At 59.5% G+C, this 24,799-nt stretch overlaps 1 protein-coding gene across 1 annotated transcript in view; it reads right to left on the reverse strand.

Moving 5' to 3' along the window:
• Positions 1-398: 398 nt before the first annotated feature.
• COL7A1 (collagen type VII alpha 1 chain) overlaps positions 399-24,799 on the reverse strand; it is a 31,862-nt gene continuing 7,461 nt past the window's right edge. The window contains 99 exon segments of the mRNA XM_060111165.1: positions 399-747; positions 1,060-1,263; positions 1,343-1,432; positions 1,660-1,746; positions 1,895-1,927; positions 2,622-2,670; positions 2,841-2,894; positions 2,992-3,069; positions 3,254-3,370; positions 3,475-3,537; positions 4,548-4,610; positions 4,685-4,738; positions 4,827-4,880; positions 5,131-5,211; positions 5,502-5,537; positions 5,764-5,835; positions 6,394-6,465; positions 6,602-6,658; positions 6,733-6,768; positions 6,881-6,916; positions 7,148-7,192; positions 7,315-7,374; positions 7,591-7,626; positions 7,781-7,852; positions 8,032-8,139; positions 8,281-8,340; positions 8,424-8,459; positions 8,989-9,033; positions 9,123-9,167; positions 9,323-9,364; positions 9,445-9,480; positions 9,613-9,681; positions 9,818-9,898; positions 9,977-10,012; positions 10,103-10,165; positions 10,243-10,275; positions 10,494-10,538; positions 10,685-10,720; positions 10,856-10,891; positions 11,225-11,269; positions 11,418-11,480; positions 11,616-11,660; positions 11,736-11,804; positions 11,988-12,041; positions 12,122-12,157; positions 12,248-12,448; positions 12,527-12,649; positions 12,781-12,816; positions 13,148-13,195; positions 13,312-13,347; positions 13,429-13,464; positions 13,573-13,668; positions 13,780-13,815; positions 13,891-13,926; positions 14,549-14,593; positions 14,862-14,924; positions 15,334-15,369; positions 15,628-15,708; positions 15,799-15,834; positions 15,910-15,945; positions 16,022-16,102; positions 16,233-16,262; positions 16,449-16,475; positions 16,724-16,768; positions 17,013-17,084; positions 17,321-17,365; positions 17,563-17,598; positions 17,699-17,779; positions 17,877-17,912; positions 18,008-18,067; positions 18,144-18,197; positions 18,356-18,388; positions 18,740-18,772; positions 18,894-18,929; positions 19,011-19,055; positions 19,413-19,448; positions 19,528-19,572; positions 19,772-19,807; positions 19,925-19,984; positions 20,076-20,138; positions 20,280-20,333; positions 20,416-20,442; positions 20,691-20,768; positions 20,871-20,942; positions 21,125-21,160; positions 21,305-21,340; positions 21,436-21,507; positions 21,948-22,010; positions 22,084-22,128; positions 22,223-22,249; positions 22,334-22,369; positions 22,467-22,639; positions 22,727-22,873; positions 22,959-23,085; positions 23,361-23,497; positions 23,579-23,725; positions 23,811-23,945; positions 24,174-24,320; positions 24,673-24,798. Of these exon segments, the coding sequence (XP_059967148.1) occupies positions 722-747; positions 1,060-1,263; positions 1,343-1,432; positions 1,660-1,746; positions 1,895-1,927; positions 2,622-2,670; positions 2,841-2,894; positions 2,992-3,069; positions 3,254-3,370; positions 3,475-3,537; positions 4,548-4,610; positions 4,685-4,738; positions 4,827-4,880; positions 5,131-5,211; positions 5,502-5,537; positions 5,764-5,835; positions 6,394-6,465; positions 6,602-6,658; positions 6,733-6,768; positions 6,881-6,916; positions 7,148-7,192; positions 7,315-7,374; positions 7,591-7,626; positions 7,781-7,852; positions 8,032-8,139; positions 8,281-8,340; positions 8,424-8,459; positions 8,989-9,033; positions 9,123-9,167; positions 9,323-9,364; positions 9,445-9,480; positions 9,613-9,681; positions 9,818-9,898; positions 9,977-10,012; positions 10,103-10,165; positions 10,243-10,275; positions 10,494-10,538; positions 10,685-10,720; positions 10,856-10,891; positions 11,225-11,269; positions 11,418-11,480; positions 11,616-11,660; positions 11,736-11,804; positions 11,988-12,041; positions 12,122-12,157; positions 12,248-12,448; positions 12,527-12,649; positions 12,781-12,816; positions 13,148-13,195; positions 13,312-13,347; positions 13,429-13,464; positions 13,573-13,668; positions 13,780-13,815; positions 13,891-13,926; positions 14,549-14,593; positions 14,862-14,924; positions 15,334-15,369; positions 15,628-15,708; positions 15,799-15,834; positions 15,910-15,945; positions 16,022-16,102; positions 16,233-16,262; positions 16,449-16,475; positions 16,724-16,768; positions 17,013-17,084; positions 17,321-17,365; positions 17,563-17,598; positions 17,699-17,779; positions 17,877-17,912; positions 18,008-18,067; positions 18,144-18,197; positions 18,356-18,388; positions 18,740-18,772; positions 18,894-18,929; positions 19,011-19,055; positions 19,413-19,448; positions 19,528-19,572; positions 19,772-19,807; positions 19,925-19,984; positions 20,076-20,138; positions 20,280-20,333; positions 20,416-20,442; positions 20,691-20,768; positions 20,871-20,942; positions 21,125-21,160; positions 21,305-21,340; positions 21,436-21,507; positions 21,948-22,010; positions 22,084-22,128; positions 22,223-22,249; positions 22,334-22,369; positions 22,467-22,639; positions 22,727-22,873; positions 22,959-23,085; positions 23,361-23,497; positions 23,579-23,725; positions 23,811-23,945; positions 24,174-24,320; positions 24,673-24,798 (6,242 nt within the window). The 3' untranslated portion in view covers positions 399-721.

Here is a 24,799-nt window from a genome sequence, read left to right on the forward strand (position 1 = left end):
ACCCCAAAGGCCCTGCCCATCCCCCTTGACCCCAGTCCTACCAGTAGCAGCCTCCTCTAGGGTAAGCCGGGGCCAGGCAGTGCTGTGCTGTGGTCTGCCTCTCTGCCCCCTTCAGGGCCCATTTATCTCCCTCAGCCCCTGGGCTGACAGCTGGGGCCTGTCTCCTGGCTTGAGGCAGCCCCCCACCTATGATTCATCCCTTCCTGGGGAGCAGTGAGGACATATCCTCGGCCCCTACCCTGTCTTCTTTCTGGGGACAAGTTGGGGACTGAGGGTCACAGGACAGTGACCAGGGCTGGAGAGAGGGACTCTGTACCCACTCAGGATGGTACTGCCCTCCCAGGGAAAACCTGCCCCCCTGACACCCACACCTCCCCAAACAGTCACAACAGGGGCCTTTAAACAGCAGCTTTAATGCCCCCCAGAATCAGCACCATGTCATCACAGGCTTGGGTCAAGGGGCAGGTCAGATGCGGTCAGATTCAGTCACATCCGCTCAATGCCCACAGCCATCCCCACAATGAGTCATCTGCCGGGGAGGCAGGAGCCACAATGGGGGTTTGTCCACAGCGGGGAAGGCTAGACCCATGGAACAAGTCACTGAAATTAACGGACACACTCATGCACGCTCACGTGCACGCAGGCCTCTAGCACCAAGGGGAGGGACAGCAGGGTCCAGCTGAGACACCGACTCCTCCAGGGGATGCTGAACTTCAGCTCATCATCTGCCTAAGCTCCGGGCAGCACCTGGGTGGGGCAGGTTGGGTTCAGCCACCTGACCTTACCCATCACATCGGCCACAGAGAATGGGGAAGCTGGGGGCATAGGGTGTGGAGGCTCTGCCCGCAGAGAGGGATGCTCACTCAGGTCTTTAAGGGAGGGAGCACTGAGGGGGGCCATACTGGGGACTCCACATAGAGCTGGGGTTCTCTACTCAGCTCTTTGGTCTGGGGGGAGGTCTGTCCCAGGTTCCCCAGTCTGAGGGGGCTTCTGACCCAGGACCCTGACCCTGGACATGATCTGGGTAGGCCCCTAATGGGATGGGAGGTACGCCCATACCTGTCCCCTGGCTCTGAGCCACCCGGGGCGGGCAGCGGCGCTCACAGGCCTCACGGGTCCCAAAACGGTTGGCATTCCCTCCGCAGCCACCATAGACAAAGGGGTGACAGGCCTCCGTACCACCTGCCACAGCCCGATGATACCAGCGCAGGGTGTAGGCAGTACAGGAGCCCTCGTCCAGTGGAAGCGAGCAGGGGTCCGGGGCTGATGGAGGTCAGAGAGGTCAGCAGGGATGGGCTCTGTCTGCCCCTCCCCAAATCTCTCTGGGCCCAGCCTTTCTCACCATTGCCATCCCAAGGAGCCTCAGGGTCCTGGTATTCCTCCACAGAATACTCAGAGTAGTCGTACTCATCGTCCTCGGGGGGCACCTGGCCTGCACGCATGGTGGGGTGTGCTGTGAGCAGGGCCCCAGTAGGCCCGGGTTCATGCTGCCCAACCCTGGCCCTTGGATGGGGTGGGCAGCACTGGTCTCCCACATGTACACAAGAGTGCTCCCTGCATGTGGACCCTACACGCGTGGCGTGGGCCCTGCACACATGAGCAGCCCTGTGTGTGCCTGTGCTCCCACCCCACACGCCCCACGGCTCCAGCCGTCCTCACCTTCCTCCTCTGCATGGGAGACGCGGAGAACGGGCACAGCGTGGAGCTGGGGGCCAGCGGTGTCTGCAGCGTAACTAGGGAGGGGTCCTAGAGCCAGAAGCAGGGGCACAGGGCCCTGGGGTCAGCATGGTGGCCACCCCAGCCAAGCCCCTGCTGAGAGGACCCAGGTGATGGGCACAGCAGGGCCTGGGGTGAGAAAAGTTCCGGGAGCAGAAAATACCAGAAAACTACTCACGTGATCCAGATGTGATAAACTGGCTCTGGCAGGCTGGAGGGGGCAGAGAGGGGGCAGGGAGAGAGACAATAACAGAGCAGGAGACAAAGATGGAAAGAGGCAGGGAGAGAGACACACAGGGGGGCAGAGACATACAGAGGGGGACAGCAGAAGAGAGTGACAGGCAGGAGAGAGTGACAGACAGGAGAGGAAGGGAAGCAGATGCAGAGAGATAGAAAGAGAAAGAAAGGAAGGGGAGAAGCAGACAAAGGGTGAGAGTGAAGTTGGGAACAGGCCAACAAAGGGCAAGAGAGAGAGGGAGAGACAGCCAGTCAGGAGCCGGCAGGCATGGAGACAGAGGGAAAGCAGCCAGAGAGAGAGGCGGAAGGAGACGAGCTTCACTCTCTGATGCCCCCCAAGGCCACCAGAGCCCTCCACCCACACCCTGGCTCCACGTCAGGCCCTGAGGAACCGGCTCTGCTCACACCTCTACCCCCTCCACACGCCACCATCCTGGGCACCCAGGAACACTATGTGTCCCTCCACCTCTGCCTGGGTCTCCATTTGGGGAAGTCCTGTCAGCATGTCTGTCCTGAAACACCTGTGTGCTTTTTGTATCCATCTGTCTCCACCCATCTCCTTGACTGCTTGCCCCTTGGAAGTTCTGGGGATGCTGCCTGGCCCTGTCTAGGGGTACGGGGATGGAGTGGGGTGGTACCCAAGAGACTGTGGGCTGGGCTCCACTCACCGCAATGCTGACTCATCTCCTGACGCACAAGGCCCCGAATGTCATCCTCCTAGGAGCCCAAGACCACAAGGGTCATGAAGAACCAATGGATCACAGAAGGACAAAGGGTACATGATGCAGGGATCATGGAGGGACAGCGCTGAGTCAGGGTCCAGGGTCCAGGGGGTCGGGGGTTGGGTGCAGGAGGCAGAGCCCACCACCCCCAGACCCCACACTCACTGTCAGTGCAGCTTCTCCTTTCTCACCGCGGGGCCCCGCAGGTCCTGGCCGCCCCTATGTGCAATGGATAGGACCAGGCTGTGATCTCTGATCTCACGGACACCAGAGGTCACCCCAACCTTTGACCCCAAGCCCAGGAATCCCCACTCACCTGCTCCCCTCTCTCTCCTGGGGTTCCAGGGACCCCAGGGGCCCCCACCACACTCTCTCCAGGGGGACCTCGTTCACCCTGTTAGACAGGACCAAGTAAGCAGGGTCAGAGGCAGTGGGGGTCAGAAGTAGGACAAATTGGGATCATAAGTTCAGAGGTTGGGGCAAAGATATTGGGGGAAAGGGTTGCAGAGCCAGAGGTCAATGAGGTTTGAAGGGTCAGTGAGGCTCAGGGGTCTGGAATCAGAGTCAGGGCCCCTCACCTTCTGGCCCTGAAGTCCTTCGGGGCCTTTGGGACCAATACTGCCAGGTGGCCCGGGGGGACCACTAGAGCCATCACTGCCCCTAGGACCTGGGAAGCCCCCAGTTCCTGGAGGCCCCTGAGGAGAGATAGGTTAGGGTCAGTGACAAGAGCTTCCAAAGATGGACCCACTTCCAGAGAGTACAATCTCCTCAATTCACCATGACCTTAGCCTCGACTTACCCGCTCCCCTTTCTCACCCTGGTCACCCTTGGGTCCTGGCTGCCCATCAAAACCGCGGTCACCCTGGGAACAGAAAGAAGCATGAGAGTCCCTCTGCCTTGGTCTACCTCAGCTCAACCCCCATAAGCCCCCAGGCCCAATGGCCATAACCTCAAGTGCCTGTGGCCCTACCAGCCAGAGACTCTCAATCTGCCATGATCCCCATGACCCTGACCCCACTGTGATGCCCCTTGCCCTGACTCCACCTTTTTCCCCTACACTGACACTCCAGCCTCCCCACTGACCTCCAGCCACCGTAACCCCTTAGCCCTGAGGCATGTGCTGCTCCAACTCCCATCCCTTAATCCTAAATGTGCATTGTGGGGACTTCCCTGGCAGTCCAGTGGTTAAGACTCTGCACTTCGGAATTTCCCTGGTGGTCCAGTGGTAAAGGATCCGCCTTATGATGCAAGGGATGTGGGTTTGATCCCTGGTCAGGGAACTAAGATCCCACATGCCACAGGGCAACTAAGCCCATGCGCCACAACTACTGAGCTTGCGCGCCTCAACTAGAGAGACTGCATGCCACAAACTACAGAGCCCACGCGTCCTGGAGCCTGCGTGCCACAACTAGAGAAGAGAAAACCCGCATGACACAGCTAGAGAGAAGCCCGTGCGCCGCAACAAAGAGCCCACACACTGCAACGCAAGATCCTGCATGCCTCAATGAAGATCCCACGTGCCGCAGCTAAGACCCGACGCATCCAAAGAGAAATAAAAATAAAATAAATAAATAATAAATCAATCTTAAAAAAAAAAAAGACTCTGTGCTGCCACTGAGGGGGCACGGATTCAATCCTTGGTCGGGGAACTAAGATCCTGCATGCCACACGGTGCGGCCAAAGAAAAAATTAAAAAGCACATTGTGACCCCAACCCACCCTGAAATCTTAAGACCAGCCCCACTCCACCCCCCAATGTCCCAACCTTTCACGACCCAAAACCTTCCTTGACCCAAAACCTTCACGACCCAACCATGCCCTTCCCTACCCAATCCTAAACCCCCAATGTGCACTGTTGAGAGAGACCCCATACCTTGGGACCAATCAGGCCCTCCTTCCCAGGGCTCCCTGACTGGCCTGGAACACCTGGCTCCCCCTGGAGAAGAGAAGACATTAGCCAGGCCCTGGCCCACCCATCCACTCCTCATTCTGGGGGTGCCCCACTCTCACCAACTCTCCTTTGCGTCCTGCCAGCCCTGGGCGGCCCGGGGGACCAGCTTCTCCCTGCAGGGATCAGGTGGAGGGATCAGCCTTAGGCCCCAGGCCTCACAGCCCCCCACGTCCCCACGCATATGCCCCATCACCCCTGTACCTTATCTCCCTTCTCTCCATCAAGGCCACAGGCTCCCTTAACCCCCCGTTCGCCCTGCGGGAGAAAAGAAGTTGAAAAATGACTTCCAGATACCTCACCCTGTAACCCCTTGACGCTGAAACTACTCTCCAAACTGGCCTTAGATACTCCAACCTCTGACCTTCCAACCTCTAACCTAACACCTCACATTCAACCCCGGATACCCCCACATCTGACCCCAGATACCTGACCTCTGACCCAAGATACCTCACCCTCCAACATCAGGTCCTCCTGATTAGGGGGAAAAAAACAGTCCCCTTCCCACCTTGAGGCCCCGGGGACCCATGAAGCCAACATCTCCTTTGTCTCCTCGGACACCAGGGGCTCCGTCTTTTCCTTGGGATCCCTGGGGGGAAAGGGGTCAATGTGAGGCCAGGGGAAGTCAGTGAGGGATCAAAGGGAATCACTTTGGATGTAATGGACAGGGAACACCATAGGGGTGAGAATCATCATCAGGGGCCAGAGCCACTGGAAGGGCAGGGTTTTCCATGGGGATGAGGGTCACCATGGGCAGGGGTCACTATGTGGGTGGAACCATCACGGGGACTACTGTGAAGATAGGGGTCCCTGGACAACATGAGAGCACTGGTTCACTGTAAGGTCAAAGGCCACTACATGGGCATGGCGGCATCTTACCGGCTCACCAGGGATCCCTGCAGCACCAGGCTCACCCTGTGGGAAACACAGATGGGGGAGGGCAGCCCTTCAGTGTGACTGTCCCCTATGCTGGCCTCTCTGCTGCACATGCAGCCACAGCCCAGGCTGCACAAGGAGCCCGTGTGAGCACATATGGGGCCAACAGCGAGGGAGGCAGGAAACCCTCCAATGCTCAGAGGACACCCCTGGGATAGGGGTGTGTGATGTATGGCTCTGGGTCTGTACCTGGGGCGGGACTTGCCTTGGGTCCTGTGAGTCCACGCACTCCCAGCAACCCGGCTGAGCCCTTGTCTCCAGGCTGTCCCTTGGCGCCCTGCGGGAGTGACCAGGAGAGGGACACAATCAGGACCAGACCAGGCTGCATGCTCAGAGAATGACTGGAACCTGCTGGCTGGGGCGGAGCTGGCCAGTGCTGCTCCCACGCACTTCCCCATGGCCCCTTCCCTTCCAGCCCATGCCCCAGCAGGGTGGAGCTGGGGACTGTGGCTCATGGGGTGGCTCATTTCTCACCCCAGGACCCCCAGATTCCTGCCACTCCTCTTACCACTGGGCCCCTACTCTTACCCCTACCTGGAGCACCCCTAACAGCCAAGGAGCCCCCTTCCCATTCCCACGGGCACTCTCATAGAGCCACAGTCCACACACTCCCCTTCTCACCTCATATCCAGGCCCTTGAGCCCCTCCCATAGAGCCCCCATCCCCTCAGCCACCCCACAGAGTTGCTACAGCTGACAGAACCCCCTCCCCTCTGACCCCCAGAAAGCCCCCTCCCATCCTCCCCTCCTGTCCTCACAGACCCTCCATGGAGCCCCCCAGCCTGTAGGACCCCCCTCCTCACCCTGTATAGAATATCCCAACCTCATCCCCATACCTTTTCTCCAGGGTCCCCACTGTCTCCCCGAGGTCCTTTGTCACCATCTATGCCCTGAGGCCCTCGTTCACCCTGGGTCAGGGTCAGAAATCAGGGTCAGGGGCTAAAAGTCCCTTACTCTCTGAGGGTTTGAGCTCTCAGATCCCCTGGCCCAACCCACACAGAAGCCCCTCCCACACCCATCTGCACATGGACCAGATCCACTCACCATGTCCCCCTTGGCACCCCGTGGCCCCGGAGGCCCCATAATCACAGCTGAGTCACCCTGAGTGGACAGGGGCCAGTCAGAGGAGTCAGAAGCACCCTTAGTCCCCTGCCCTCCCCCATGCGCACACTCACCTTGTCACCCTTTAGCCCTGAGGTTCCAGTGTCACCCTATTGGGTGGAAGAGTGTGAGTCTCACCCAAATAGAGAAGCCCCAAATCCTGAGTTGCAAGATCCATCCCCACCCACACTGACCCCAGGGGCCTCTTCCCCATATCCTTACCTTCTCCCCACGCTCCCCCCGGCTGCCTGGGGGACCCTGTATGAGAGAAGAAAATGGTGAGCTAAGGGAATTTGTGGGGACTACTGGGGAAAGAGCTCAGGGGGCAGGGGAGGACCGGGGGGCCTGGGGGAATGGGGGAGACAAAGGACCAGAGAGTAGCCAAGGAGAACCAGAGGCCTACAGAAGGCTGCAGAGTGTCACAAGGACACAGAGGGCACAGACAGGGGACTGAGTCACACCACTGGCTCTTTCCCCAGGGGGACCCACCATGAGTCCTCGGGGTCCCTCCAGGCCGGGGCGGCCATCTTCACCCTGAATGGTGACAATAGATTCAGTGACTCGGTAAGTTGGAAATCAGAGGCGAGAGCTGTGATGAAGGGAGTCCCAGGGTGGCTCCCTGGAATGGCCATGGCTGCAGAGCAGGACATACGTACCCGGACACCTGGCTCCCCACGCTCGCCTCGGGTCCCAGGCGGCCCTGCTCCAGGGTCTCCCTGGAGATCAACAGGACACCAGGGATCAGTGAGGGGAACTGGTGGAGGACAGAGGGTCATGGGAGGTCGGTGGAGGTTGGAGGGAGTGACAGGGGTCAGTGGAGATTGGAGGAGGTGACAGGGGTCAGTGGAGATTAGAGGGGGTGACAGGGGTTAGTGGAAGCTGGAGGGGGTGACAGGGGTGCAAGAGAGAGCCAGCAGCATTGTCCCATCTACCTTGTCTCCTTTGAGTCCACGGGCCCCAGGTGCTCCCTGTGGGCAGAGTGAGGTGAGGCTTCTGTGCCCCTCAAAGGCACACACACATCTAGCCACACAGTGTGGCATAGTCCCCAGCCTAAGTCCCCACATGGACAGACTCCAACACACAGCAATCAGAGACATGGGGCATTGGGGCACTTCTACTCACCGCTAACCCAAGGGGTCCAGGTGGCCCCAAGGGACCTGGGGCTCCCTCTCTCCCTGGGGGGCCTGCCAGACCCTACAGTGAAAATGAGGCAAGAGAGGCGAAGGGTGACTTAGGAACCTTCCTCCCGTGCTGTCCCCCCAAAACCAGGAGCCCCCTCGACAGGGTTGGGCCCCCTTCTCCTCCTCACCCAGTACCAGATTCAGAGGTCCTGAAGTCACCAAGTCCCCACATGCAGCCCTCAGCACCCTTACCCGCTCTCCACTGGGGCCCGGCTGACCCATCTCTCCTCGAGGGCCTGTCTGACCGGGGAACCCCACAATACCAGGAGAACCAGGGGTGCCGGGGGGGCCCAAGTCTCCCTGGAACAAAAATAGCAAAGGGAGGAATGGCTCCAGCAGGACCCCTTCCCAGGACTAGCCCCAGAATATCCTCTTCCTCCCACCTCCAGGCCCCCCGCCCCACCTACTGCCCCCACTACTAGTGATGGGGCATTGCTTTACCTTTAGACCTGGAGGACCAATTGGCCCAGGGGGTCCCTGGACCCCAACTCCTGGGTCACCCTTCAAGGGAAAGAAGAGTCAGATCAGGCTCAGGGAGCCTCAGGACCATGACCCCCAGCAGGGATGCTTTAGGGCACACATACCTTGTGACCTTTGAGCCCTGGAGCCCCTTTCTGACCCTAAAACAAAGTAAACAGCATTTGAAAGTAGGAACATGAACCCAGAGCTCAGGTATGGCCCCAAAACATTCCCAGGGGAGTTCAGAGGTGACCACAGACATTTGGGACCAAGGATGTGAGTGCAGGTATGTGGGAGTGCAGACAGGAGCAGGAACTCAGACATGTCCCATCCCAGGGAGCTTAGACATGACCACAGACATGAGCTCAGATACAGGAGCACAGACAGGATGGGGAAAGGGGCAGCGCCAATACATGACCAAGGAGAGGCCCACAAAAACCCCCACGTGTCCTGAGACCTGGGAGATCAGACAGGAGCACGTGTGCTCAGACACAGGGAGGAACAGAAGACCTAGGACAGGCACGTGGAAGCCAAGAGGCGTGACCCCCGCATGCTCCCAGAGCAGGACCCTGAATGCTGGAATGTTCAGCCAGGCTCGGGTTCAGATGTGCCCAGGCCCAGGAACGGTCCCTCACATCCACGACTGCACTCCTCAACCCAGACTCAGACTCGCCCAGACCCCAGACTCACATCTTCACCAGGATCTCCAGGCTCCCCAGCACGGCCGGCTTCACCCTGCATAGAAAGGGTGGTGAGGGTGTCTAGCCACCCAACCGTACCCCTCCCTGCCCAATGCACAGGCCCTGGGGCCAGGCCCACCTCACCTTCTCGCCTCGCGGCCCTGGCAGTCCTCGGTCACCTTTGGCTCCCTGTGGATGCAGGGGTCAGGAGGACACATGGGTGTCAGGGGCACAGACAGCTGAGACTCAGAGAGGGAGCATGAGGCCCGGACCACGTGGGGCATATTATGGAAGGTGAGGGTCACAGGGGTGGAGGAACTATGCTGTGGAGGTTCCACACTCACCGGCTCTCCCACCAGGTCTTCAGCAAGGCCTCCAGGGGCGCCCTGATGAGGGAAAGGGGTCAGTGGGGTTCCTCAGCCCTTAACCCTTGTGCCCCCCAAACCGGGGCCTCCCACACACTCACCTTCTCTCCCTTTGCTCCAGGGGGCCCGACCACAGCCTGCAGGGAACTCCTGGTGAGTTACCTCGCCTCCTGCCACCCCACCCCGCCATCCATATGGAAGGGACGAACTAGGCTTGGGGTGAGGCAGAGGAGCTGATGCAGAAGGTGGCGGTCAGGATCAAAGATCACCTGTCCAGGGGTGCCCATGGGTCCAGGCTCTCCTTTAGGTCCGACAGGTCCAGGCAGACCTGGTGACCCCTATGGCAGAATGGCGGGTGGAACTCAGTGCCTCTCCACCCCCTACCCCAGCTGCCCAGCCCTCCTCTTCCTCCAGGCACACAGCTGGCACAGGCCCCATCACATGCCCACAGCGAGCTCCCCTCAGAACACACACCGGCACGCCAGGGGCTCCTCTGTCTCCGTCCTTCCCACTGGCACCATCACGACCTGGCACTCCCGGCTTCCCCGTCTCCCCCTGAGAAAGGAGAGCTCTGTCAGGGGACTGCCCCTGACTCCTGACCCCCGGAGTCTAGCCCTGATCCCCAGGACTCACCACTTGTCCAGGCAAACCTGGTGCCCCCTGAGGACCCTGAAGGAAACAAGTCAGATGTGAGAGGGACATGGAGAGCACGGGACCCAGAGGGCAGGGACATGTTATCCCTGCAGGGGCCTCACTCACCACAAGGCCTGAAGTGCCAGGGGGGCCAGGAAGTCCCACAGCTCCAGTGGGTCCAGGCAGGCCCTGGAGGAAGAAAAAGTTCAGGGCAGTGCCAACCCCACCCAGCTCCCTGTGACTAACCCATGGGCTGGGTCACTCACCCGTCCTGGTGGTCCTGTCTCTCCGGGCTCCCCCTGCCAAAACCCCAGAGACCGCATGACCCCACAGATGAACGAGAGGCCCTTCAGCCCCCATCCACAAGCAAAGCCCACATGGACGGGGCACCTTGGTGCTCAGTCGCATTACAGGGCAGTGACATTCCCAGAGGTTGGCAGATGTTATCCTGGTGCAGACAGGCTGCTCCAAGCCACCACCTCCTTCCAGCCACAAACCCACACATGCCTATACTCACCTTCAGGCCAGAAGGTCCCTGGGGTCCCGCAGGGCCAGCAAGACCCTAGAAAAAAGTATCAAGGGCAGGAAACTGGGGTCAGAGTTATCCACCTGGACTCATGGACTAACACAAACAAGTTATCCAACTGAGTCGTCAGGGGGGCTGATGCCTGTCCCACCCCCACCAGGCAGTGCTGCCCCGTCACCCACCGGGGCACCGGGTGGTCCAGGGTCTCCATGGCCACCCTGTTGGAGAGAGAAAGAGCCAGATGAGTGGGAGCCGATCCCACCCTCCCAGGGAAACTGAGGCAGTACTGCCCATTGTGGGGGTTACCCACTGTAGGATGGGAGCAGGAGGGAGCGGGATTCTGGGGTACTCACCATTGGGCCAGGGGTCCCCCTCGGACCTTGCAGACCCTGGATAGAGAAGGGGGCTGCTGAGCCTCAGTCTGGCCTCACTTGGGCCTGTTCCTGCCCTCTGGAGACCTTTGCCTGGGGGCCCCACTTCTGCACCTCTACCCCTCCCAGGCACAAATCACCCCATACCCACAGACTGCCCCACATGGACAATACACATGGGCCTGTACGCGTACACAGACATCATGCATCTGCACTCAGACCTGGGCACCCAGTCACCACACCCTGGCACTGGTCACTGGTCACTGGTGACACGTGCATACGGCGACCAGCACACAGCAAAGGGCAGCTGTTGCCCAGAATCTCGGCCAGGCTGTTCCTGCCATCACTCACCGGCTTCCCCTCAGGCCCAGCCACACCACGCTCTCCTGGTAGACCCTAGAGAGAACACGTGTAAGGCCACACTGTCCTTGTTCCCCATCCCAGCTTCCCCCTAGACAGTCCCAGGCAGAGCAGACTCCAGCCCAGACAACACAAGTGAGAGCGGTGTACTTGTGCACACATGGCCCGTGGGGCAAGGACTCACCGGGCTGCCATTTTGACCCCTCTGTCCAGGCTCTCCCCAGTCTCCCTTGATGCCTGGCTCACCCTACAAGCAGAGTGTCATGCCCTGAGCCCCCATCACTGCCAGGTGCCCACAGACATGCCACCCCGGCATGCCCTCCCGCAGGTGACACGTGCATACGGCAGGGGAGGGGAAACATGGTGGGGTGGGAGGCCTCACCCTGTCTCCTTTGGGGCCTCGGTTGCCGTCACTGCCTGGCTCCCCCTGTGGGGATGACATGTCAAGCCAGGCGCTGGCGCCATGGCAAGGGTGGCCCCCAGGTTGATCCCACACACTGACCTTAGCACCCTTGAGTCCAGGGGGTCCTGGTTCTCTAGAGAGTCCAGAACCTGGCTCGTCCATGGCCACCTACAAGCACAAGGTCACAGGGGAGAGATGTGTCTGTCACAGAGGCATGGAGGAGTCATCCCAGATCACAGGGTGTCAGAGGGTTGTAAGGTCAGAGCCACCACATGGAATTTCTGGGGCTCAAACCAATGGTGGCCTCTTGGTGACAGCAGTCACAGGCTTGGGCGGAGCTGGGGTGATCACCTTGGGGCCAGGCGGGCCAGGGGGTCCAGGGAGGCCAGGAGGGCCGTCTCTGCCCTGAAGAAAAGAAGAAAATGGATGGCCACCCCAACACAGCCCATAGGCAGTCCCGCCCGGTAAAGCCCCCTCCAGCTCACCTGTTCTCCACGTTCTCCTTTCTCTCCCCATTCTCCCTGAGGTGCAAACCGCAAGGTGAGGGCTATGCCCGTGGGGAGTCCAGCTCCTCCTGAGCCCACCTCCCCGGCCATCCCAGCCAGGCTCACCCTCTCTCCTGGTCTCCCTGCCTCTCCCACACTCCCAGCTGGGCCTGGGAGCCCAGGGATACCAGGCTTTCCAGGTTCCCCAGCAAGGCCAGGAGGTCCAGGGGGGCCCCTCTCCCCAAGGGCCAGGCCAGGTGGCCCCTGAGGGCCGGGGTCTCCACGATCTCCCTTCAGCCCGCGTTCTCCAGAAAAGCCAGTGGGGCCCTAGAGGAACAGAAGAGTAAATGCTGGTGTCAACCACACCCTCCACAGGACACGCCCCCCTGAGCAGCCAACACATACCTCTTTGCCTGGGGGGCCCCGCTCTCCTGGGTCCCCCTTGGGGCCACGACGCCGTTCAGGCACAGGCAGGAAACTGCCAGAGCTCTCTTCCCAGCTCTCCACGATCTCCCGCAGGGCAGACATCTGAGTGACAGTGAGGGGTCAGGAGAGCAGGGCCATTCCTGCAGCCTCCCACGCCCTGGCCTGGCCCTGTGGGCATTACTTGTCCCGTGGGGTTCCCACCAGCCCCCATGCCCAGCCCCCAAACAACCTACCTTGATGCCAATATTTTCCAGCAACCGCTCCACGTTCTGGGGACACAAACTGGGTGATGGGCTGCCCACAGAGGAAAAGGCCCCACACTGCCCCCCAAAACAGCCTCCATACCCTCTTCCCCAGGCCTCTTGCCCAGAGGACCCTTTAGCCCTTGGTTGAGGTGGCTCGAGGTCACTGGAAGCCCCGGCCTGACATGTGCCCGCTGCCCAGGTTCCCCTCAGTGTAGGCTACAGGAATCCCAACAGGGCAGGGGGCTGAGCACACAGCACAGCTCCGGTGGGGCCTCACGGCAAGTGGAAGGGGACAGAGGTGGCCGCTACAGGCGTGCACGTAACAGTCAAGGGCCAGGTCCCAGGCTTCACTCACCGCCATGCTCGCAGGATCTCCTCTCAGACCACGCTCTCCTGGGAGGCCCTGGAGACACCAAGAGACAAGCTGCAGGACCCAGTTTGGGGTTGGGGCTGGGGGCATGTGCGCGCATGCGCGGGTGCTACGGCTACCGTGGCAAGTGAAAAAGATGGGGGCCTCACCTGTTCCCCTTTGGGTCCAGTCTCCCCACGGTCACCCTGAGAAAAAGAATGACCAGAAAGTGCCCCCACTCTGGGCAGCCCCTGACCATAGCCCCCACCCAGCATCTGCACACTCACCTTGGAGCCCGAACCTCCCGGAACACCAGGGAAACCCTGAGATATGTCAGAACACAAAGAAATCACACAGGATCATGGCCTCCCAGAGCGACAACATAATGGCCCGTGTTGCTCCCAAGTCCTGGAACTACCCTGGACACTCACCTGGCCAGGAGGGCCGATCTGCCCTGGGATGCCCGGGGGGCCCTGGAGTCCAGGGCTACCAGGAGCTCCTCGCTCACCCTTGGGGCCATCATGACCCTGTGGAGGATGCAGCCAGCATCAGGACCCTGAGACCCCAGAAAGGAGTGGAGCCACATATCACAGGGTCAGGGTCAGGGGTCAGAGGTTGCAGAAGACTCCAACACTCACTTCTCTCCCAGGAGCGCCCGAATCTCCCTTCTCTCCCTAAGGAAGACAAGGAGGGTGCTTCAGACATGGCCCCAATCTGAACCAGAGCAGACTCCAAGTGAGGGGACTCACCTTCCTCCCATCTTCTCCAGGGTCCCCAGGTCCTCCCTGCAGGCAGAGGACTCACATCAGACCCAACAGAATTAAGAATTAAGAACTGTCTGTGTGTCTTGGTAACTGTCTGCAAGTCCTGTGTCTACCTCACTATGTGTGGCCATATGTATATGAGTGACTGTGGATACAAATGCACATGTCGGTCTGTCCCCACATGTATCACACGTCAGAGCCTTGGATGTGTGTCTCACCACACCTCCACAGAGGTGCACGTGCAGCCCTGGGGCCAAGTCATAGTACGTGTATGGGTGGAAGTGTTTGTGTGTCAACATGTCTTCAGTATCCCTGAATATGGGCTTCACACCTGTGTGTTGGCACCTCTCCATCTGTGTCTGAGGCTCTTTGCCTGTGCCTGTGGCTGTGGTTATTTTAGCTTGTGTTGGCCCATCCAGGCACAGGTCGGCACGTCCACTTAACTCACTGTGTCTGTGAGGCTGCCTGTGTGTGCACATGGACGTGTGCTTCAGGATGTATCTGTATGTGTGGGCTACGTACTCGGGTGTCGGCACGTGTCAGCATGTATCTGTGTGTGTGCCCCATGTGCATGGCACATCTGGGCCATGTCCATGTGCTAGCATTTTTTGGAGGTTTCACTGTGTCTACCCTGGACACTCACGTTTTTCCCATTCAGGCCAGGCTTGCCATCCTTGCCTGGCTTTCCCTGTGGGAACAGATCATTGGTCAGAAGTCAGGGTTGGGGTGAGGGCAGTAAGGGGGCAAAAGGGTACCACGAGGGGACTTCCCTGGTGCACAGTGGATAAGACTCCGAGCTCCCAATGCAGGGGGCCCGGGTTTGATCCCTGGTCAGGGAACTAGATCCCACATGCATGCCACAACTAAGGAGCCCGCCTGCTGCAACTAAGACCCAGTGCAACCAAACAAATAAATAAATAAAAATTTTAAAAGGGTACCCTGAAAGTGGGACTCACCGGTGCTCCAAGGGGACCAGAGGGGCCAGGGGGGCCCTGTTCTCCTCGAAGGCCAGGAAGTCCCTGGAAAAAATCTTTGCTAGGATTGAGAGGGCCACTGATATATCTCCTGGGGCACATCCATGGACTTGGAGAACCCCACTAAGAACCTCCTCCCGTGTAGAGTCCCCCCAGAATTGGGAGCAGCCATTGAGGTCCCGAGGCTGAGACCCGATAGGGTAGGGGGCCCCCTGTTGTAACTCCCAAGGCAAGAACCCTCAGGATTTGGGGGTCCTACTATAGTGCCCAAGGCAGAGAAGATCAGAAAGCAGGACTGTGCTCAAACCTGCCTGCCAGGGACTGGGACCCTCCCAAGGACAGGGCTGGACCAACTCCCCCTACTCCCGCTGGTGCTGTGACTATGAAGACTGGGCTACACAGTTCATGCTGGACCCCTGAGCCGCCCTCCACCCTAATATCTCCCCTTACTTACGTCTCTCCCTGGGTCCCCAGCCTTGCCTATAGCACCCTGAGGAGAGACTCAAGTCAGGGAGTCCGCAGTGGTCACGGGGTCAGGGGCACTGCCCACTGACAGGGCCACTAGTTCCTGTGAACCCAAGGCCTGTCAGGCAGTAACATGCCCCACCCAGGCAGGGTACTAGGGGAAGACACAGATAACCCATCTGGCCCCAGAGCTCATCAAGACCCAGAAGACTTCAGTGAGTCTGGAGCCATACAAAGGGGCAAGGGAAGGGGCGTTGACCAGGCAGTGACCGTCACGACTCACAGGCAGCCCAGGGGGACCAGGGGTTCCTGGTTTCCCATCCAGTCCACTGCGGCCATCCAGGCCAGGGGGGCCCCGGTCACCCTGAGGAAAACAGAGTGGTAAGAGGCCTCAAAGGATGAGATGGATCTGAGAGCCCAGGCTCACAGTCGGAAAGCCTCCATGCCTTCTCACCTTTTCTCCTGCTGGGCCTCGAACACCTGGGTCCCCCTGAAGGGAACAAGGTCAGTGAGAGGTGAGGGCAAGATGGGAACTTAGGCTGATGGGGCAAAGTGTGTCACTCACCTGTGGGCCTGGGGGCCCCCGAAGTCCACTGATGCCCTGAGGACAGGGGGAGGAAGAAATCAGAGCAGGCTTTCCCAGGCCCACATGTTCCCACGGGATAAGCCATACTCACTCTCTCCCCAGAAGCTCCAGGGGGGCCGGGGTCACCCTTGGGTCCTCGAGGACCCTCCTGTCCACGGTCCCCAGACTCTCCCTATGGTAGAGACAAACGTGTTGAGGGAATAGCGCTAGGGTCACAGGGATGCCCGAAGCAGAACCTCTCATGGGAGTGCTGGGATGCTTTCTCATGCTCAGAGCTTCACTCCACCCACGGAACATGATACCTTCTCTCTGACTCCAAGTCCTGTGTCCACCTGTGGAGGGAATGGCCAGTGAGAAAAATAGTTCAAGTAGGGGAAGAGGAGTTGGTGAGGATCAATGAAGACATCAGGGGGTAGTGGGGGAAGTGGGAGTCAGTGGAAGGGATGAAGGGACACTGTGTGGGGCCAACAGGGGCAGATGAGGGAAATGACAGAGAATCAGACCCAGTCAACCCTTACCAGCCGTCCAGGGGGTCCTGGGGGACCCTAGGAAAGGAAAGAATTGTAGTCAACAGGAGTCCTGCGGCCCCACAGTATGGCTCAGGTTTGCCTCGAGCTCAGCTCTGCTCCCAGATTCCCTGCACCCCAGCGCCAAACCCCAGGAGCCAGGTCAGGCCTGGAGGTGGCCACCAGGGCTCCTGACCTTGACCTCCAGGCCCTTAATGGAGGTGCTGACCAGACTGAGCACCAGAACCCTGTATCCCTCCCGAGCCCAGAACACCAGCACTACTCACTGGCTCCCCACGGTCACCCTTGGGTCCAGATGGTCCAGGGCTCCCCTGCAGAAGGTCAGGGGGTCAGGGTCAGTGAGGAGAGGCAGCAGTTTGGGGGAGCTTTGGAAACACCCTAAGGATTCATGGGGATCCTGGTGGCCTTTGGGGGTTGTGATGAAGGGGTCAAAGGAAATGAGGATTGTGAGGGTTTAGCACTGCAAGGTCAGGGTGGCAGGGTCAGAGGCTGGGAGCTGGATAGTTGGAGATTGAAGCTGAGGTTAGAGTTCAGGGATCAGAGGTCAAGACTCACGTTTCGTCCATCCTCTCCAGGATCTCCCTGGTCTCCCTTCTCACCCACGGGCCCCCGAGTTCCAGGTGACCCCTGAGAAGAGCAGCTGGTGTGAGACAGACCCTCCCAGCATTTTGCAGATTCCCCCATGACCCCCATACTGTCGCGGTTCTCCATCACCCTGAAAACCATGTCAGAGTTTCCCATCACCATGTGCCTCCCTCCAGACTCTCCCATCACCCTTTCTCCCCTGAGTTTCCCACAGCTTCATGCCCACCTCCTGTAAGTTCTCTCATCAACCCCCCTTACTTCTCCCCGCAAAGCCTCACCCGAAGGCCACGCTCGCCAGCTTTTCCAGGCAAACCTGGTTCACCCTGGTGGTGGAGAGAACGCCACATCAAACAGGTGAGTTAGGCTCAAACTAACTCAGGGAGTGGCGACAGAGAAGGGCCTGGGAACCAACTGGACCAGAGGCAGGGGGGTGGACTGGATAACCTGGTGGAGCCCCAGCCCCCCAGTGATCACAGTTCAAGGATAAAGGATCAGAAACCACAGTGGGAAGGAATCTCACCGGGGGACCCTCGTCACCTTTCTCTCCAACTTCACCCTGTGAGACATGAGAGTCAGCCTTGGTCCCCAAACCCCCAGGGAGGCCAGCAGTACCCTACTCCCCATCCCCCAGCACTCCCCCAGTCCAGTCCTCTTACATCTCGTCCTCGGGGGCCGATGGGTCCTGGAGAACCAGGACGCCCAGGGTCCCCCGTCTCTCCGGGAGGCCCTGAGTCACCCTGTGGAGGAGGCAAGAGTGATGCAGCACGTATAGCTAGCCCTTGAGGGGAGGTGACCCCAGAAACCTTGATGCCACCCAAGGTCACAGGCACTCACCGGGGGTCCTGCTCTGCCAGTGAGGCCAATGGGACCCTGCAGGGCATAGGGAGGGAGGTACGACTCAGTTGGGGCTCCCAGGCACCACCTCATCTCCTTCTGTCACACTCCCCATCCCCACATTTACTCACCCGGACTCCAGGGTCTCCCTTGGGGCCAGGGTCCCCAGGAAGAACCAAGCCAGGTGGGCCCTGGGGGAGGAAGGATCAGAGGTCAGGGGACACAACCGTCACCTGCCCTAACCCCTAAACACTTCCCCACACTTACCCGTTCCCCTTTGACTCCGGTAGCTCCTTTGGGCCCAGGGAGCCCCATGTCTCCCTGGAGGTGACAAAGACCATCAGCGTCAGCCACAGGCTCCATGAACCACCACCCAGCGATCATGCCACAACTGTCATGACCTCCAGGGGCCTCCAGGCAGGCCCTATGACCTTGACCTCCACCCTGTAACAGCTTCCCTTCACTCTTTCCAGCCTTACCTTCTCTCCTTTAGCTCCAGCACCCCCAGGTCCCTGAAAACAAACAGGACAGACACGGCTTGGCCCTGCCTAGGGATCACAGTACTACAGCCTTGATTGGAGTTGGGGTTATATAGAATCAGAAGTCTCTACCCAGAGGTCACAGGGACACCTGCTGGGAGCAGGGCAGGGGTTACACAGGGCTCACGATCTGTATGGTGGTCATGGGGTCACAGGATCACAGCCAGGAGTTGGAAGGCGTGTTACAGCATTAGAGTCACAGAGCTCTGAGCCAGTCCAGGGTCCCAAGGTTATGGGGTCACAGCCTGGAACGCTGGTTTCCAGGCGGGTCACACTGCTCAAGGGCCTGTGCGGTGATCGGAAACACACCCTTCCTTCACTCACCACTGCGGGGTCCCCAGGGCGACCAGGCTCCCCCTGTAGAGAAAGGATAGGGACAGGGATGGGTCAGGGACCCACCTAGGAACTCAAGGCCCCAGTACCCCACCTGCCACAGTCCCTGGTATCGGGGGCACTTGACTCCCAGCCCATGACCCACCTTCTCTCCTCGGCGGCCAGTGGGTCCTGGTGGCCCCTGCACATGGAGAAAGCATGAGCCCAGGATGGGGAGGAACACATGAAAGCCCTACTCCTGATCCCACAGTCACATACTTACTTCAGGACCCTCAGGTCCAGGACGTCCAGCAACTCCTGGTGGACCCTGGGGAAGAGGAGAAGAAATGTTGACCCAGGTGGGTGGGGGCAGAGGGATTATGGCAGATAAGGGATAGAGGTTCAGGATGGGGGTCACAGAAGATCAGGATTTAGGTCAGCAGGGGTCAAACTCAGCAGGAAGACAGAGACCAGGTCAGTGGAAGTCAAGGTCAGTTCAGCAGGGTCAGAAAGCTAAAAGCGGGTCCCTGGAGTTGAGGGTTAGAGCCTGCATCAGCAGAGATTAGGAGTCATGTGAGGAGGGGTGGAGGGCCAGGGGCAGTGGAGATCAAGGGCAAGAAGTCAGAACCAGGAGGGGTACGGAACCAAGGTCTGCTGGCACTGGCAGTGGAGTCAGTGGGCTCACCTGTGGTCCCGCTGGGCCAGGGGATCCACGTTCACCCTGATGGAGCAGAATGGGTCAGAGCTGAGTCTGGCCCCAGATCCTCCGGGGCCCTGAGAGCTCCCCAGGCTGCACTTACCTTTTCTCCAGTCTCACCCATGGCCCCTGTTAGTCCTCGGTCACCCTGAGGGGAGAGAGATAGGAGAGGGGCCTTTACTGTCAAACCCCAGACAAAATGTCTCAAACTCCTATCATCTGTCTCTGAAATCACAGCCTCTGACCTGGGGAGAACCCTTATCTCCTGATCCTCCTGCCTCCCCTGATCCTATAGGGGTCCCAGTGTGTCACCTCTCATACTTGACCCCTCACAAAATGGTACTTACTTTGGGGCCAGTGTCTCCAGGAAGTCCCTGTAGGCCCTGAAAGGGGTTCAGAGATTTCGGTTTGGGAGTAAGGATGGAGTAGAGGGTTGATGGCTGAGGGTGGGGGCTGGAGCTATGCCCACCACGCTCAGAATCCCTGGCCTCCACACTCACCGGCTCACCCGGGGTCCCAGGTTGTCCTGGGAGGCCTGGGGCTCCATATTCACAATCACCCTGAAGGAGAAACAGGTGGGTAGAAGACCCTGCTCCCAGCACCCAGAGGCCTCACCCCAGAATTGGGACACCAAAAGGTCAGGTCTCCCACCTTTTCTCCTTTTTCTCCAGGGGGGCCAACTGAGCCTTGGGGTCCACGGCTTCCAGGAAGACCCTAGGAGGAAGTGAGTAAAAATGTGAGCCGCAAACTGAGGTCCAGCACCCACCCACTGCCCCAGCAGAGCCCCCAGCTCCTCTATCCACACCCCAGAGCATGGCCCAAAGGGTCCCCAGCAGAGCCTCAAGGCTCCCTCACCGGCAGCCCAGGCTCCCCTAAAGCAACGCTGCCATCACCTGGTCCAGGGGGGCCCTGGGAAAGAACAGCAGGTCAGGGGATGGCTGGGGGGAATCAGACTCCAAGCCACCCCCAGCATAACTTGCCCCTCACTTACCCGCTCCCCACGATCACCTTTCTCACCCTAGAAGAGAGATCATGACACATGACCCTGGACTACACCTCCACACCCCAAGATACCAGGAGGAATGAGAGTCTTGGGGTCAAACTGGATTACAAAGTTCATGGAGGAACTGAGGAGTCATGGGTGGGGGTGGTCAAGAGGTCACATGAGCTCAGAGTCACCAGCAGGGGTTGTGTGGGTTTGAATGAGGTCACCAGGTCACTGGATCACATGGAGATGATGAGACCACATGGCGGTCATGCCCTCACCTTCACAGCTGTTCCAGAAAATCCTGGGGGACCACGGGGTCCTGGGTCTCCCAATGGGCCACGAGATCCAGGGGGACCCTGATGGAAGAGACAAAATATAAAGTACAACCCCATAGACCCACCCCATTGGTTCCCCCATCACACATCACTCCCCCCCACACACCATACTCTAGAACTTACTGGAGGTCCAGGGTCCCCTTTCTGCCCAGGAAGCCCTGGGCCCTCGCCTCCAATGACTCGTCCAGGCTCTCCCTGCAGGACAGAGAACAGCAGGAAGGATTCAGGGTATAGGAGCCTTGAGGTAGGAGAAGCCCCTAGAGGTCCCCAGCTATTCCTCATCATGCTTTAGGCCTCACACAGTGTCTGTCCTGGGGCAACCCTGTTCCTCCCTGGGACATCCCGGCTTGGTTCCCTCCCCTCCCTCCTTCACCTACCGGCTCCCCCTTTGGGCCTCGAGGCCCTCGCTCTCCCTGAGGACAAAACAGAGCAAAGGGTGATGCTTGGTCTCAGCACATTTCAGGGTGGTCCCCTACAAGCCAACCCCGCTCCACCACCCCAGCTCCCCACCCTGCAGAAAGGGCTCTGGGAAGACACTGTGGGGCAGAGCAACTTACTGGTTCTCCACGAGGACTGGGCCACCCTGGGGAGCCCTGTAAATGGAGGCCAGAGTCAGACCAGTCAGACCACCCCACCGGCTCAAGCAAAGTGTCCCACCATGTGAACTGCGAGGGCAAGGCTTGCTCACCTTCGGGCCGGGGGTTCCAGGAGTCCCAGGGCGGCCAGGGCTGCCTGGAGGCCCATCTGCCCCAGGGAAGCCCTAAGGAGGCAAAGAGGTTAGGGCAGGAAGGGACCCTCCCTCAGTGCCCCTGGTTCGCTGGAGGAGCCCCGACTGACTATTCTTCACCTGAAGCCCTCACCCCACAGGCCCCTGAGCGTTGCTGGGGGTACAGCAGTGATGTATGTACCCTCTGAGCTGAATGGAGCCGAACCCCAGGCACAAGGGCAGTGATAAGGCCAGGGCCTTCCCTGCCTCTTGGACTTGGAACTTCCACCCAGGCTCTCCAGGGGATCTCAAAACCCCATTGGTCCCCCCTAATTCAGATCCTTCCCCAAAATCTCTGCTGTGGTTGATAATGTCCACTTAGGCTTCTAGGAATACTCTGTGTTTCTAACTCTGTTTTTTCATTCCCTCTTGTAAAAACCCTGAAGAAGCTTCGAGGATTGTCTTAGGGGAACCTCAATGGTCTCTCCACTCACCCTCTCACCCTTCACAATGGTACTTCCAGGAGGTCCCTGGGGGCCAGGAACACCCATCCTGCCCTGAGAGGAGAGAGCAGGTGAGGAGGCAGTACGCCGGTCAGGGGACAGAGGACAGGTATGGGGAGGCACTCACCGGGAGGCCGGGGGGGCCAGGAGGCCCGGCTTGTCCTTTCAGCCCCTAGGAAGGATGATTGGTGAGCCCTGTGCTGCTGACCTCCCCCTGACCCACTGAGCCCCCAAGCCATTCTCTACCCCCCACCAGAGCCACTCACCATCTCTCCAGGTTCCCCCTTCTGGCCCTGGGGAAAGATGTGTTGGGCGACGGTCAGAGTGGCAAGTTCCAAGAGTGGCCCTCACCCACCCTCTCAACCCTGGACACTTACCTTTGGACAATGCACCGAGCAAGGCTCTGGCTGTAGCTGTGGACACAAGGTCTCCTTGAGGTCAGCCGTTCTACCAAGAGCCCCCAGACCCACTGTTTTTCACCACCTAGTCCCCCAGAGGCCCCTTCCAAACCTGGGTGGTCAAAGCCGTCTGACACAGGGCTGTTGCCAGACTACCGACTGCCTGGTCCAAGCTTGGACCATCATCCACGGCGAAGAAGGTCTGGGCAGAGTCCATGCCCGGCACCAAGCGACGCAGCTGTTCTGGGTCAGCTCCTGCCAGGCCCAGCATCATCACTTTGAGCCCTAAGAAGGGGTCCATCAGCTTGCATGACGACCCTTCTGGGGCCAACCCTATTCCCAGGCCCCATTCCCACCAGCCCTGCTCCTTACCAGCAGCCTGGGCCTCACGGATAGAGCTGAAGAGGTCACCTCTCAAGGGCTCATCCACCAGTAGAACCATCACCCCCGGCACATGCCGGCGTCGTCCAGGGGCATCTGGTGCCAACAGGTATCTGTGAGCTGTAACCACAGCTGTGCCTGGGAGAAAGGTCATGTCAGAACCCAGGGGCACCAAGCTCCCAATGGGAAAGCCCCAAGAATCCATGTCCACTGTAGTCCTTACCCAGGTTGTTCCCACTTGGGTCTGTGTAGGGGATGTTGCGGATCTTCTGCCGGATAACACCAAGGTCATGGGAGCTGTTCAGCGAGAACAGTGGGGAGGGCCGGTGACTGTAGGACAGGAGGCCAACCTAGGGTGGGGAGACCACAGAGCCTGGGGAGGATGACACAGCAGGGACAGGGGACACAGAGCCTGGTGGGAGACACAGAGCCCAAGGTGTGTAACTAAACCTGATCTATTAGGGGGTCAGCAGTGATGGTAGGATACAGAGCCCCAGCAAGTGAGGTGATCTGGAGCCTGGGGAAGGGCAGGGAGAAAGCCTGGACCAGTGGTGGGACAGGGAAATGGTGTGGGACCAGGGGTGGGCAGGGACAGGTAGCAGTCTGGCTGCCTCTGGGGCCAAACCTGGATGGCCTGTGGCCCAAGAGGCCCAAGTGCAGACACCAGATGCTCCAGGGCTCGCTTCACAGCCTCTGCGCGATGAGCATTGTCTCGAGTGGTATGCAGCAGGAACACCACGTCCATCAGGCCATGGGGACACACTGCAGGAAGGGGGCTGAGTTACTGAAGCAGTCAGCCCATCTAGCTACTCTCTTGGGCCCCTCCCACTGGGCCCACCATACCTGGGGTCTGTGTGACCGAGGCCTCAGGACCCTGTACACCCTCCTGTACAGGTGTCAGGGAGAATATGTAGGAGATGCCAGGCTCTAGCCCTGTCACCCGCTGGGAGCTTGAGATCCCCGGAAGTGTCTGTGAGGCCCCAGGCAATTCTGCAGAGGACAGAGCTCAGTTAAACAGGAGGCCCTCCATGGAGCCCCCACTGCCAGCCCACCCGAACACTGGCCTCCCCGTCACCTTGGCCAGGGCCTCTGAGTGGCTGCCAGGATAGGATGTAGCTGGATACCCCAGACACCGGGGTCCAGGCCAGGGTCACTGAGTCGACTGAGGTGTCTACAACACGCAGTTCAGTGCTTGGGACACGAGGTGACTCTGAAAGAGGAATCAAGGACTAGGGATCCGAGTATGTGTCCCGAGAACCCAGAGGAGAGAGATCTAAGGAGATCTTGGGGCAGATTCATCTTAGTGAAGGAAGTGTCACCAGAGGTCATGCTGGGATCACCCCGGGTCAGGAGTGGTAGGGGGGGCTACAGGAGGAGTCACTCAGGGTCATGGGGTACAGGAAATCAGGGTGGGTCATCGGTAGGGGTAAGAGCACACCAGTGTATGCAGTTACTTCTGAGGGGGGCCCTTCTCCAGCTGTCCCCAAGACACTCAGCCATATACGGTAGTGGGTCGCTGGTTCCAGCCCGTCCAGTTCGTAGCTGCTGAGTTCCGGCCCCAGGACCCGGGACTGTTCCTGGCCACCTGGGGCAGGCATGAGAGGGGGGCAGGGGCACGTAGGAGGATGCTACAGACCGGCATTAATGGACACGCCCACCTCACTGACGCCCCACGTACCTTACTGACAAGGACCCCGCCAGCCTCACTGACTGATCCTGCTGATGGGGCCCACCCTCCTGACTGATCTCCTCATTCTCGCTGACCCTGCCCGACTGACCCTCATTGATCCCACGCACCTAGGTGACTGATACCAGGTACCTTCAGCAATCCCGCAGACCCCCACTGACAGACCCTGCCCACTCTCACTGATTTCACCGACCCCACCCCCAACCCCGCCCCATTGGTCCCTAACCTCCCTACCGGGAGCACCTCTCACCCTCAGGTCGCCAACGCAGGCGGAAGCCGCGTGCCCCGGGCACTGGCTGCCAGCGCAGCCTCAGCGAGTGCTCCCCTCGCTGCACTACACGAAGCGTCTCCAGGGCTGGTGGAGCCTCCTCAGGTGC

The sequence above is a fragment of the Mesoplodon densirostris genome, chromosome 10, assembly GCF_025265405.1.
Source record: "Mesoplodon densirostris isolate mMesDen1 chromosome 10, mMesDen1 primary haplotype, whole genome shotgun sequence".
NCBI classification, from domain to species: domain Eukaryota; kingdom Metazoa; phylum Chordata; class Mammalia; order Artiodactyla; family Ziphiidae; genus Mesoplodon; species Mesoplodon densirostris.